Raw genomic sequence first — 15,486 nt, forward strand, 5'->3', positions numbered from 1 at the left:
TCCTTCTAGAGAAACTCACTTAGTCAGAATTGTTCACAGTGGTGGTGATAGGAACCAGTCATCTGAGGTGGTAAATGCCTCTGAAAGGTCCCTCACAGACAGATATTGCACAAAATGGTCATGAATACACTGCCTGACGTCTGAGACATTGTTTTACTATAGTTCTGAGACAAAGGTTAGGCCTAAAAACTATTTTTAAATATATTAATGGCAGAGAGCATCACGGGGCAAAAAAGTACCCAAAGAAAACATGTAGGTTCACTGATTTGGATAGTAAATATTATGGTTATATTTGTGGTGTAGACACTGTGACCCCTTTTTCCTATCACCACCAGTGTAAAGAAATCTGAGACGGCAAGTTTCTCTACAGCAAACCATTTCACGTCTAACCACCCTGAGTGACGTTATTTTTCTGTTTTTTTTTTTACATCTCAATGATTATGCAAAAATTCTGAAAAATCAGTGGAATTCCCCTTTTTAATACGACCCAGATCTGATGATTTCAGGACTGTGAGGGAACGAAAGTCTGATCTTTTTCAAATCTGATCTGAGCCACTTTCGTATGTGGTTCTAGTTTGTCTATATGGCTGATTAGGGGCCATGTGACCTTAAGAGAATGGTCAGATCAGAACTGATGTGTTTTTTCCCCCACTGTGCACGCCTATTACCGTCATCATCCCGTGTTCACAGCGTGAGACTGACGTTTCTGCTAGTAAACACTGCAGGAGTACTGAATCATCTGACCTTTATTCAGCTTCTCCCCTAATCACGAACAGCTGAGAGCTGATCAGAGCTAATGATCATTGTGGTGAAGGCTTGCGCTGCTAGTTTGGTCATTTGTTGTTGTCATTCATGATTAACATGGATCATTATGTTATTAATGTTACTGATTAGGATGTGCACATGTGGGTTGTTTCAGTGCACAGGTGTGTTCACGCTAAAGACAGTTAGGGGTCACTTACATACACAAGTGTGTGGCTTGTAATATGAAAGTAGCCTTGGACTTTTGATGTCAACAAAAGACAAACATGACAAACAATGCATACAAGTAAAATTCAAATCATAATAAAATATCTCCTACTTACAAACACAAATATTGAAAGCTTAGAAACTGCACATTTGACAGAATACGACGAGATGTTTTGCGTTTTACACTGTATGTCCTTCACCTTCTGGTGAACTTACTATCTTGAGAAGACCAAAACCAAACAAATAATAATCATGCAATAACACAATCACACAATAATCATGTCCATCAGCTAAAAACATCTTAGGTATGCATTTCAGTTCTTGAGGGGGTTTGAAGATTGCTAACTGTAAACCTCTGCACAGGCTAGTGGAGTCTCTGTCAATGAAATTCTATCCAAAACCACTCCACCCTTTCAAGATGCACAAATTCAGCACTACATCATTACCCCGACCTCGCGTGGGTAAAGATTTGAATCTGGCCTTTGTTAAAAGGCCTTGTGCAAAAATACAGGCTAGAGTGCAGGGGTATTTTTAGAGCATGTGGGCTGCGCATCCTGGGGAAGACAATTCTTACCGTGCGTTATCGTGAGTTACTGACGACGCTAACGCTCTGGAACACGTTTGGACATTTGTTATTACTGGCATTCAGTTCAGCATGGCGACGGATGAAATGTCTGCCTTCTGGCATCAGGACAAGGCTGCTGTAGCTATACGACTGCCAGAAAGGCGAACAATGGCTTATTAATTCACATGAGGAGGTCACAGTGAGGTGGGAGTCAGAGTGACGTCTGATTAGTGGGCTTTCACAAAAAATGCCTTCACATTCCAAAATCAGCATTCAGATGCATTGGCGATGTGGTGGATATGTGAACCTACAAGAGTGCTGCATGAAATGTTACCGCTGAAAACTCTATATCATAAAAGCACTTTATCATTTTAAAGTCCTGTGCTCTGGATTTGTAGATGGGTTTTTTATTGCAAGACCTACAACAACATGCAGTACATTATGCTTATTCAACCTGGGTTGCGTTTTAAAGATCCTCACATGTCCTGATTCTGGCTGCTACCCATGATAACCGCCATTTTTACTGTATAGCTGTCAGATTAACCCCAACAAACAGTACAATACAGACTTTCTGCACTATTGTCTTCTGACAGCTGCCTTATGTACAACAGCTCTGCTGCTGGCTGCTGGTGATCTACTAGTAGAGATGGCATGATACTACTTCTTTTCTGATACCGACACTGATTTTGAAACCTTGAGTATCGGCTGACACCAATACTGATCTGATTTGAGCATCTAAAAGTAGACTATCATGCACAAACAACACAAACAAAACAGTCTACCACCCCACAGGAAGAAATGCACAGATAACAACAATATGTTTGTGTGTGTGTGTGTGTGTGTGTGTGTTCTATTTCAGGATAGATTTGTTACAGGATTGGATCAAATTCATTTGATTTTTCCCTGCTCTGGGAATCTGATCCTTCTGCTGATATCAGCCCAATGCTGATACCTGGAATAGCATTGGTGCCATTAGTATCTGTTGATAAAGAATTTCCTGCTCTTTTTTTCTGCATGTGTTACCTCTCCGCAATGTACACTGGATACGGGTAGACAACATATTGTTTATACATGGATTTTTCATTAAAAGATAATTTTATAAAATAATTGTTTTGAATTATATATTTGAATTAATCTAAATAAATTTGCAGTTTGCCTGCAGCAAAATGACAGTATCGACAACAAAAGTCTAATATAGCACATAGTGCCATATCTTGATCTTAAACAGTCAAAGTCACTTATAGAACTTCCCTTCTAAGCAAAAACCCAAACACTTTCAGTAGCTGTACAGTTCTTTGTCACTTTTTAGTCTTGTTTAAGCGCACTGCTTACTAAACAGAACTTCCAACAGAACTTCCAACATTCACCATGTTCCATTTAAATGACTTAAGTAAAGAGATGTCACAGTAAAATATGTCTTGTTTATTAAATAAGAGTGTTATATTTACTAAAATGACTAAGAAGGGAAAATGATCACATTATATGAGTCGTTCATGAAGAAATCCAGATAATTCACAGTAATTCCCAACAACGGCAATTAGCATGTGTAATCTTAAAAACTCAGTTTAAAAGGGATGTTGTTTACACACTTTAAAAAAATCAAGGTTCCTAAATTGTTACTGCTTTAGATGTGCAGTCCTAGAAAGAGCTCTTAATTCGTTTAAAACCTCTACGTTATGTGTACATTTTTACACTTTAAAAGTATCTTCACACTTACACTTCTGAACAGTGTTGTAATGATACAAAGTAATTCACTACAGTAATATGATTACTTTTTCATGTAACAAAGTAGTGTAACACATTACCGTTAAAACTCTTGCAATTACACTGCTTTTACTGACGTAATGATGCAGATACTTGTGCTACTCACATGTCTCTAATAGAACAACACTAATTACATGTGATGCAGTAATTAGATCTCAGTGCTGAAGAAGAGAGAATTTCAATCTGACCAAAACAAGTCTGACTGGATTTTCATTTAAAAACAGCTCTGTAAGATTAACATTTGTAAGCTTTAGATTTTATTTTGAAGCAGCTGTTCTTGAACTATTATATGCATATATTAGTGAAATTACCTTTTCTGGGAAGTAATTAATGTCAAAAATGTGGACTGGCAGGGAGGCTCAAGGACTGATTTGAGATCCACTGCTTTAGAAACCAAATGTGGTTCTTCTACGGCATCAGTTCAACGAACCCTTTTTGGCACTCATAGTGTACCTGTCAATAAGCCTCCGATTGCACTTGCCTTTTACTGTGGAGCAATGTTTTGAGATGTTTAGTTCATTGACACTTTGTGATTGCTTCATACAGGAGCTTGGCGATTGACACAAAACTCCCTGTGAGACTTTGGGGAGTCATTTTTCATTTCCTTTCATCTGTAGGCTTCCCCAGCTCTCATCCACAGAAAGAGCGCTTGTTTTCCTGCACCTCACCACAGCTGTGCTCAGAGGGAGGCATGGCTAAAGAATATGGCCCTTTTTTTGATGACTCACTCAAATTTATTCTCTGCCAACAGCTATTGGGTGGGAGATGTCATCTTTGGCACCAGCTTTGCTTCCAGCATTGCACAGAGATGAAGTTTAAAAATGTCAGGAGCAGAAAGATGAAGTTGCTGATAAGTAGGTCACTGTCCAAATAACTGTGCTGAGCTTATAAAGAGTTATTGTCTGTGCGCTACATGTAGTGTGCTGGTAAGAGAGAGGAGCCTGAAACTTCCAGCACTTGTTTTACCCAGATGTATTTGCAAACCCTGAAGTACGTCTGGAAAGGAGGTAAATGCTGCATATGCAAAATAAAAGTTGTCAGATTACATGTTTTGTTGATTTGTTTATGTGAAAATAAAGTAACTCATCCTCTACACGGAACAAATCTAAATATGGCATTTTTGCTAAGTTTAACATATTAAAAAAAATTAAAACATAAAATATAGCTTTTGAAAAGGTCATATTTTATGGCCGTTATACATTAAATTCAGCAAATAAACATTAATTGTGTATTAACATGCATTTCTGTAGAAGACTATTTTCACTATACACATGTAATTTGCAGGGCACCCAAACATTTACATACAACTGTGCAAAAAATGTAATTAATTAGCTTAACAGATATTGTGAGCCAATTACACTGTAAAAAAGTACTGCATGGATTTTACTTGATTCAAATGTGTTCATCATATCCATATTATTTAAAACATATTATATTAACACAAATTTGCCTTTAGGTTTACTTACTTTTGGCAATAACTGTGTTGATAACATATTTTAAACACATGAAAATGATAAACACTTTTGAGTCAGATAAATTCAGTGCATTACTATTGCCAATGTACAATCTTCTATTAGACAATTACCTTGACTAGACTAACGTATCAGCCTAACGCATGATAACTGATTAACCGAATACTGATCTGAGCATTTTTTTCTGCAAATCAAGACTTCAAATCTCTTAACTAAAGCCTGACTGATATATAAGATGATATCAGCCAACACTGATGTCCAGAAAAAATATCAGAAAAAAATATCACTGAAAATTATTAAAAATTTTTACTGTTAGTCTTTAGCAAGATTATTTGGCATTAAAGTTAGCATGTAAAGTGCTTTAACCCCTTGAACTCTAGGCCTAATTCAGTTTTTAATCTTAAAGCCTATTATTCAGTAATTACTATGAATTACTAGGTAACTACTATGAAACTAATGTGTAAGTTATGTACTTATGAGTGTGAGGGATAGAAGTGTGGGCCAGTATATGGTTGCTTGCAATTTAAGGTGTTATGACACAGGGTTTAAGGCAAAATCATATAAACCAACCAACTACTCTGTCTTGCTTTAAAGTCATAGTTTAAATACAGGATTAAAAATGACAGAATCTCTTTTCCTACATTAACATTGGGCATATATACGTCTAATGTGGTTTGTCCAAACACCAGGTGTTTCCAAACATCGTTTGCAACTCAGCTGCCACTTCCTGTCTACAGTGTGAGGGTGAGGACAGACTGGACTCTTAGCATGTGTACTGAGATCAGCCTGTATGCATGCCTTATTATGTGAAACTGTGTTAATACTGATACCAGATCCTTTTAAAGTTGGCTGAGTAAATGGGAAGTCATGGTCAGTCCAGCTGGGTTCTGACTGCAGATTGTCACTCTTCCCACTGCTGACCAAGACTAAAACAAAGGAAACAGTGCCAGAGCATTGAACAATCACACAGTGCTTCTTGTTTATGTGTTAGTTTCCAGACCACTCTATGATTATTTCAGAACTGTAGAGAAGATGTAAACAGCCGTGGAGAACTGCATAGTCATAGTTTAATGCACTGAACTGACACCATTTAAAAACACTGTTCATGTTTTCAGTAGTTTAATAGTTGACATTGTTCTTTTAGGTTGATACTCAAGCAGTGGCTACGTTCAGATTGCAGGTAAAAGTGGCCCAAATCTGATTTGGTTGTTTGGTCATTCACATTATTTTTTGAATATGGCCTGTATTTGACACTAATCTGAACAGATCATGTTCCAGAGCTGACCCACATTAAACTTGGAACACAAATAGACACCAGAACAACCATGTTGAACAAAGTTTACAGAAACAGTAAAACTGGTGAGTTTCTGTGCTTGTTTTAATTGTGGAAGCAGAACAAATGTTTGCCTGCTGGGAAGAACAGCTGTATGTACTGAATAAAGGGACTCCATCGATGTGAAGATGCTTTGATTATTTTGTGATGCCATAGAAGAACCACTTTTGGTTCCTTAAAGAACCTTTGCTGTGAAGGAGATGTATGAAAGTTCAAATAACCTCCACATAACGTACACTTAAAGATTTCTAAATGGTTCTTGACTTGGAGGTACAGTTCTAAGAGCATACCCTTAACATTATCTGGTGTTTCTTTTATTCTTAAAAAGTTGTTCATACTTACACATTTGAATAACAAAAATGGTTTATTAGCAAATTTCTGTTCAGATGTGGTGATATTTCATGCCCAAACATGTGACAAGTAATTAGTGGAGTGAGCAGGACAAAACTATGATTATTCTTACACAATGTGTAATATAGCTGAAGTAAATCTGCTTGGTTCAACAGCACTGTGTATGTAGTGTGGTCACTGAGTTCATCTGCCGGTCAGAACACAAATTCAATTTAAATTTATTCCTTAGACCTTTAAGGTGAGAAGTTTTATGTCAAGAGAATTAAAAATAATGTGGAAAATCATAACCTAATAAAAGGCTCATCAAGCCCAGAATGTGAGTAATTTATATGGCTGGACAAAGTAATAGAGTCATACCTGGTTCATGTAGTGGTCAAAGGTTGATGAATATTAACATATCTGCCATTCAACTTAAGGATGTACATTAAACTCCCACTGCTAGAAAAAGTCAAGAATGATTATTAAACTAAACAGTTAAACCAGACGACTTGGTATAACATGGACTGTTCCAGTTCTAACATAGGTTTGACTGAGCCATGTTCAAAGCCATTGCATAATATTTGATATGCACACATATGACTGCACATATCAACTAAATTCTACATGTCATCAGGTTATTAAAAACGATTGTGCTGTTCGTGCAATAATATTTGAACATTATGTCTCTTGGCAACCACAGCCTTCCACAGCAAACTGTATAATTATCCACTGTGATTATTTTCAGTAGTAAATTATTTACTGAACATTGGTGTAATTTATCACATTTGTTTTATAACATAAAACTAACAACAGCCCCACAAATAAAGGGTGTTCTTATTTCTATAGGTCATTGCCTAAAATAAAGCCTAAGGATATAGCTTGTCTCATTTATGTAACAATGTAATTTCTTTCATCCCTTTACAGCAAAGGGAAATAAAATTCATTATATGTCCAAAAGTTTGAAGATAACTGCTCATCCAATGTTTGCCAAAGCATTGGCTGGAGGGCCATAAAGCGCCCCAGCGTTGTGCTGTGGAGCAGTGAACTGAGTTCTCTGGAGTGATGGAGCTCCATCTAATATGTTTGGGATGTATTGGAGTGGTGTTTGTTATCCAGAACTAATTTTCCAGTATCAGTACCTGACCTCACTTCTGCTTATAAGACTGAATACAATCAAATCCCCACAACCCACACCATGTTCCAATCACTCCTAGACCTGGGCAATAAGGCAAAAATGTATTATCACAATACCGCAACACCGTAAAAAATGACTCCTGTAAGCTGGTTGCCTTAAATTATTGAACTTTAAATAATTTAAATAAGTTAACAGACTGTAAAACACAGATTACTGCTCTGTTAACTCACTATTAGAAGTTCAGTAAACTCAAAATTTGAAGGCAACTGGGTGACTTACTTTTTAAGTTAAAATGCTGAATCTTTTTTTTTTTACAGTTTTCATGACACAATTATATCACAACATTTCTTTTTTTCTGACGTCTGATTAGTTGTCAGACAAACAGGAGCCACATTTTAAAAACTACTGTCAAAAACAATGAATATTAAGATTTGTGTTCAAAATTTCACACACTGTACTGCACTAACTGTGCTCTGCTTGTAATCAAACATAGAGTGTGGCAGTGTTTTTAGGTACTGACGATATCCACAATATGCTCAGGAAAGTATTGTACCATATTGTGGCATAATTTATCACAATAATGATAAACATTGCCTTATTGTCCAGCTGTAATCAAGCCTTCCTAGAAGAGTAGAGGCTGGTACTACAACAAAGGTGGGTTAAACTCCCTTTTAATACCTTTGAATTGAGAAGATGGGCTGCAGAAATGTTGGATGAGCAGATGTCTACAACTGTTTGGACAAATATTGTATATACAGGTATAAGAGAGTGATATTAATAAAGAAAGGGACAGGCATGCAGCGTAACAAACACCACACAGAGCGATGCAGCACATCTGTCCTACATGTGCTCCAGTCACCCAGCTGCGTTCTGCCCAGCTGCCCAGAGACCTGAACTCTAACCTCTTCAAAGGCACAGCAAGAGAGCTGTGTGTGTGTCTCTGTGTTTTGTGTGTGTATGTATATTTATACAATAGTTAGTTCCAGTGGCACAATCTGATTGGTTGAGAAGGATTCTGTCCACCCTGTTATTTGTGATAACAGCACAGTTTTTTCACAATAACTGTATCATTCCACTGAAAACCAGTTACTAATTAATGACGCGCTTTACCGTGCAGCTAACTGTTACCAAGATTCTGCTTTAGCACATACAAACACAGAAAATGGAAGCCAGATAACTTATATAACATAACTTCTATAAGACATTATTTGGCCTGCAGCCAATTTGGTCAGATTCTGAAGAATCGTGTGACAGCAGGACTACATCAAAATCTAAACCTGTCATTAGTCCTAAGTAAGCTGTTCAGTCAGCAGCTGTGAATAACTAAACAAACTAGAATTGGCCAGAAACTAACAGAATACAACTCGGCAAACAGGATGAGCTGTAAAATGCTTTACAGCCTAGCCTGAACAAAACAGCATTCAGGTTAATCTGGCAAATATTGAAAAAGCTAAGCTGAACCTGACAGTTTTATGGCTTTATCTGCAAAAGGCTACTGTTTTTGCGGCGGAAGGACCAGTCTGTATTACAGCACATTAGACGCAAAGTTTGGGGCTTCTTTACTTTCTTCATTACTTTGCAGAACTGTCACATAAAAGCAATAAAACACTCGAGATGTGTTATTGCAAATGAAATCTCAGCTCCAATGACCTACTTGCCTTCAGCTCGTGCCTGAGGTTGAAACTCACCCATGACGTTGCTCGCAATAACACAATCCCTCTTATGTTCTATTGCTAAGAGTATTAAGCTTGCATCCATTAACCTTCTCACTCTCTACGCTCACTTGTACCAACACTACACTGCTTGCAGATTCATTGTTTTGCTCATCTGTGCACTGTGTCTATGAGTGCAAGTTACGTTCTCAGGCATAACAGTCTTCACAGGTCAGTTTATGTGAAAGAAATGCGTAATGGTTGCTTGAGGCCTGACACCAAGGGTTACTGATGTTCATAAACCTAAGACCTGACGGATACACAGATATAAACTTTGTTAGTAAAACTCTCTTGGACTCCATTACAGCAAACACTTTAAGTGGTTTCATATGCCAGCTGCTGTCTTTTTTCACCATGTGGTTGGTTTGAATTACAGTGTGCTTGACCAGACAGAAAAGTCATTACATTTAGTGCCTCACCATAAACATTTTTTAATCTGAATAAAATCATTTGAGTTTCTGGTACATTCAGGCTTTGTAGACGCCAACAAGTGGCAGTGTATATAAATTCATCCAGACAGATATATCACTTTTAGAGCTATTACGTCTTGGGTGTCTGCTGGCTTATTTTACCATTTGCATTTCAAAGTATGAGTAAACCAGATAAAGTAGCACAAGTTTTATAGATCTATGTGCAATTTGGTGTGATGGTCTGGTGGACCCTTAAGGATGCCATGGCGGCATAAAGTCTTTGGCTGTAGATGCAGTACTGTGTAAAAGTCATTAAATTAATTTCCATTCAAAACAGCAGTTAAGTACAAGTTCCTAATTTTCAGAAGGAGATCAGATATAATTGTATAGGGAAAGGAAAGTCAAAGAAAAAATGAGTGGAAAAAAAAAAAATCAAGCGTTTCCAAAATGGGAGTTAAAAAGATTATTAAAAGATACAGAGACATGGGACTCCTAACAACCATGCAATACCTGGTAGACCATCAAAAGTGTCCCCATCAGATAAACAGTACAGCTTTCATCTTGAGAGAGAGCAGAAAATCAAGCTCCACTGTTGCTTCAGATCTGAAAAAATCAACAAGTGTTTCTGTCCGTCCTTCCCCTGTGAGAAGACAGCTCAACACTATGAGTCTGAAAGGATGTGTAGCTGTCAAGAAGCTGTTACTGAGAAAAAGAAAACCAAACTGTCCATTACATTTTGAATGTGTTTGGGATTATTTGGATTGTGAGACGTAGAAAATGCATCCAACTTCTAAGACTGAACTTGGTGTGGAAAAATATCCCTGTAGATTAGTTTAAAGAAATGAAAACAAGACTCCTGAAAAGAATTGAAAGTGCAATTAAGGTAAAGCGTGGACACACAAAATATTAAAAAATATGTCATTTACTTGTTAAGGCTTTTGTTTAATTTTCTGTTAAATATATGTTCTGCTTTTTTCTTGATACTAAAGGGGCATTTTCACAGGATGAGAATGAAATAAGTGAATGCTGTATGTTTTTAACCCCTTAAACCCCAAGGGCTCATATTTTATTTCACATGAAGTCGTTACTCTCATAACTGCAAATTAGTTTCATAGTAATCCCTAAATAATTTGTAGTAGTTACTGAATAATAAGATTTATACCTGCGTAATAAACGTGCACTTTAAGCGCTTACTCATAGACTTTTTCTGAGAAACTGTTCTTTATATGTGTTAAACTCAATAAGAATGCACTTATCATTCAATTAATCTTTAGTGAGGCTTAGCTGGCAGTTAACTTTGCTCACATTCAAACAAACATTCTGTGAAAAAAGGCCATTAACACACATTTACAACAGCACAGCATTGCCCTGTCTAGACCGAATTTACAATTTCACAGTGACGTCACTGAAGAACCATTCATGACACAGCAAAATAAATATTTGCAAGGGTCTCTGATGAAAACTTAAACTTTCGATCGAGGGCCCCTGGTCATCATTTGCACATTTTTTATGACTGCACACAGACACGAGACAGATGACCTTAGGCCTAGATTCTGCATTTGAATGCAGTTCTGCTGGGCTTGGGCACTTTTTTCTCTTCATTATGTGCAGATTCCCATCTTGCGCACAGATGTTGTGGCTTAGAGCTGCCGGGAGAGTGTGGCCAGCGCCGTGTGCCTGTTGCAAGCAGTGCTGGTTGGGTCCACGCCCAGCAGTGCTGTGGGGCTCTGGTGCTGCAGCCCCCTCGTGTCAGGGGTAACAGGACCCAGGCAAGGGGTGTTGACCTCAGGTCACCCGTGCCAGGCCCAGTCCAGGTGCCGCTCGGCTCTCTGGCTGTTTGTTTTAGTCAGGATTAGAGTCGTGTCTGGAAACCCACCCTGACCACCATGCTGAGCTCATGTTTAACTGCATTTATTACACTTTTCTTCTTTTTTAATCGACATGGCGGTGCAGTAAACCTGGAGCAGGATGACTTGAAATGAGCTGGAATAGAAATTAGCAATGAGCAGGTACTTACAGTTGAAGTCAGGCTCAATGTTGTCTCCTGCTAACAGGCTGTTGATGGTGATCTGATAAATGATGTGCAGCAGCAGAAAAGTCAAACTGGTGAAGCACAGGGATTTCAGCAAGCGACCCGTGTGGCCTGGAGGAGAAACGATTTTGAGTTAAACTCAGGACACTCATGCACATTGAAATCAATCAGTGGCAGTCAGGTAATTTTTTTAGGTGCCTTACAAAACATTTCTTATATACAGTCGTATGCAAAGGTTTGAACATCCCTGGTCAAATTACACATTTTGTTGATTTTCTAAGTGAAAATGAGTTAATACTTCCTCTACAGAGAACAAACAGAAATATGGCATTTTCCTGCAATTTTTAGTGCACAATTTCTAATTATTTATTTATGCATTTGTTCTTTATTAGGTTGCAATAACATATTATAGATTGTGTTTATTTCAAGGAAAACAATACCACAGCATTTAGTTGAAAAAAATATACAGAATTTAAAACTGATTCCATTCAGTTTCTTCCAGTGTCCTATTGTTCACTGTTTTTTGTGTAAACCACAATGGGTACGTCCTATGTATCTTTCGCATTTGTTATATACAGGTTTCACTGTTTTGCAAGATCCCTATTTTGTTTAATGACACTTTGCAATCTAACAAATAAAATGTTTACCTTTTTGAGCCAAATCAACCTGTGTGGTATATAATCAGAGCTCTGCAGAATCAAGACATCACCCAATATTTCTAATCAAGTCATAGCCAGCGACCAGTGAACAACCAATTACCTAAATGCATCCTCTGAGTTTCTTTATGCAATGTTGATAATAGCAAAATAATGGTACATCTGGAAAAATAAATTTACAAATGAACAATTTCTCTGGGGACTATTCTGCCTTGTAATGCCTTACATGTACCTCTTCACCTCTCCCTTTGGATTAACACATTACGGGCCAAAACTTTCTCAAAATGTTAGTTTCAGTCATCAGATGCACTAAAGTGTTCAGACATCTGGTTCCTATCACTACAACTGTAAATAATTGTGGCTTTGTTTCTTTCTGTAAAATTTCACAAAAACACTCTGAATGTTTACATCTTAACCATTTAAGAAATTTTGAAAAATTGGTGGAATTCCCCTTTAGCTGAAAAGTGAAAGTGAATATAAAAAAGGGAAGGCAATGTGTCTTTTGTCAGCCAGTATATTTCAGCACAAAATTCATATATTGCCACTGGAAGATAAATAGTAATAGAGCCTTGCAGGCTCTTGGCCAGGCCTGTGGCTGTCTTTGGTCCTGCAGGGGTATTCACACAGAGGGCAAATCTAGCAATCCCATTGTACGGGTGAAAGTTCACTCAGGTGATCCTGTCTGTCTGCTCGTTATAGGAAAGTGCTGCTGTAATCCAGCACCATTAGCAGCAATGCAGCCTTGTACTACACGGCGTTCTCTCTCGCTGTGGGTAGTGATATACCGCTGATGTTTTTGGCAGCCTATGGGCCGTTCGTCAAGTAAGGGCCACTGGGCGCAGTTTGAGTTCAGCGCCTGTGCCATATTCAGAAAACTCCAACTGAAACAGTACAGAGATCTCTGCTGGCACAGGACGAACCTTAGACTTCATTTGTCAGCTGACAAATAAGCATTCTAGTGATGTCTAGTAGCGGACAAAATAGCTGTGGGACGGACGCTGATGTTGGTCTATCACTCCTGCAAGAAAAGCATCATGAAACAGTTTGAATCAGACCAATGCAGAGCTTTATAGAGACCACTCCCATTCAGTTCTACAGGAGCAAATAAAAGAATGACATTTATTAGTAATAAAATACCAATCAAAGCAAACTCTAGAGATTAGGAGGATACCCATGATTGAGCTTCTGTTCTCAGTCATGGGTAATTATTCCACGAGAAATCAGCTTTTGCCTCTTTTCTTCATATTTGGAAAACATATCCTTTTTGTGGAAAGAGCAGTGTGGGAATCATTTCCTCTACCATTAATGCTCTGAGGTTTAAAACGAGGCCTAAAATATTACCGAAAAATCTGAGTTTATAACATTAGTGGGTCTGAAATTGCAGTCTAATGGTGAGCCTGGATAAGCCCCTGCGTCTCATTCGATTAAATTCAGACCTCATAAATTACATCAGCATTTACAGTAATATCCAAAATATCAAAGGTAATGAGAGTCATAATGTTGTGTCCCAACAGAGCTCTGATAAACGCTATCAGCCTACACGTTCAATCTCTGTTCAGCCTGCAGTGCATAATTCAATTCATAATTACAGTTTTTTTAAATGTGGGCGAATGAAAGGCAGGCTGAAGGGTTAGTCTTCATCTCTGACTGATATTGAACACTGCTGGTGGCAAATACGTTTCTGTAAAGAAAGGACAAAGAAAAACTTATAGAAAAAGGGCTCTATATAGCACTAAAAGAGGTTATTTGACTTGTAACAACAGCAGAGTCCTTGGCCTTTGGTTCTATACTGAACCCTTTTTTACAGACTCTTTAAAGTCTTTAAAGTTGTCATGCTTCTATATACAACCATTAGCTTCATCCATTAGCTGAAGAACCCCTAAAGAACAACTTTTTTAAGAGTGTAGAATTTTTTTCTGAAGGAAGGATCTAAAATTGTGGCCAAACTGGTAAAAAAAAGAGAAACTTTAAAAGTTTTAAAACTGCATATCTACATCATGTCAACTTTACAGGAAGAGGAAACATCTGTCTTAACTTTTAATGTAAGACAATGTAACAAGATTTTATTCATTATTGCTCAATTCGGACCATATCTGTTGGTCCGTTTATCATTAAATGTTTACAGTGTAACAAGCAGCTGCTGTTTCCAAATGATTAAAAAAAATTATAAGGGTTCTTTATTAAAGGTACTGGTTCTATATAGAACCATGAGCACTCAAAGAGCCATCTGATTAAGTAATAATCATCTTTGCATGGTCAAGTCATTCGTCTCTATGGTGAAAAACTTGCATATGGTTCTTTACAGCAGTGGTACTCAAACTGGTCCTTAGGGTGCCCCAGATTTTTGCTCTATCCCAACTTGCAATGCATAATAATAGAGCAAATATGTGGGAGTCTCTAAGAACCAGTCTGAGAACCGCAGCTTTAAAGAACACTTTTAAAAATGGTTCTACGTAACAGCAAAAAGGGTTCACTCTTGTTACAAGTCAAAGAACACTTCTTCAGTAGTATATAGAGCCCTTTTTTCTGAAAGTGTACAGCAGAAACAACCCACAGTAATGTCATGAAAGTCAACCTCTCTTCTTTGAACATTGCAATTAAATCATGAAACAAGTTAAAGAGGATTTAGCATGTCTGCTAACAAAGCAAACAAATTCTGCATCAGACAGACAGCCCAACCATACGTGTGCTTTCAGCAAACAGCAGACCCCACAAATAGTGATGAGTGATAGTGATGACTGGCCTATTGAAGTGAAAAAGAGGCACTGTCTACACTGGAAAAATGTGTTGTATTGAATTTACTTGATTCTTCCTTCCCACAAGAATAACTTATTGTAACATATAAATAATATGCACATCTGAATCAAGTACATTCAGTGCATTACTTTTTTTTCCAGTGATGTGGTCGCTGTATGAAGTGTGAGTGAAAGTGAGGCTTTGCGTTTGAGTGTGGCTGGACGAAAGAGGCGGTCAGACCACAGACACAGTGCAGACCAGCTCTCTTCTAAACACCACAAGAGCAGCACTTCCATTCCTCCACCACAGGTAATGCCCCATGGGTCAACAAGCTGTCACACACTGCTCCTCCACAATAACTTTAAAGAGGAG

General features: G+C 37.8%; 1 protein-coding gene across 2 annotated transcripts in view; it reads right to left on the minus strand.

Moving 5' to 3' along the window:
- LOC118816332 (piezo-type mechanosensitive ion channel component 2) overlaps nucleotides 1-15,486 on the minus strand; it is a 144,086-nt gene that overhangs the window by 90,673 nt on the left and 37,927 nt on the right. For both annotated transcript variants that reach the window (XM_036582860.1, XM_036582857.1), the window contains exon 3: nucleotides 11,708-11,833. In XM_036582860.1, the coding sequence (XP_036438753.1) occupies nucleotides 11,708-11,833 (126 nt within the window). The remainder of the gene's footprint in view (nucleotides 1-11,707; nucleotides 11,834-15,486) is intronic.

This window comes from Colossoma macropomum, unplaced genomic scaffold (genome assembly GCF_904425465.1).
Source record: "Colossoma macropomum unplaced genomic scaffold, Colossoma_macropomum, whole genome shotgun sequence".
Classification (NCBI taxonomy): Eukaryota; Metazoa; Chordata; class Actinopteri; order Characiformes; family Serrasalmidae; genus Colossoma; species Colossoma macropomum.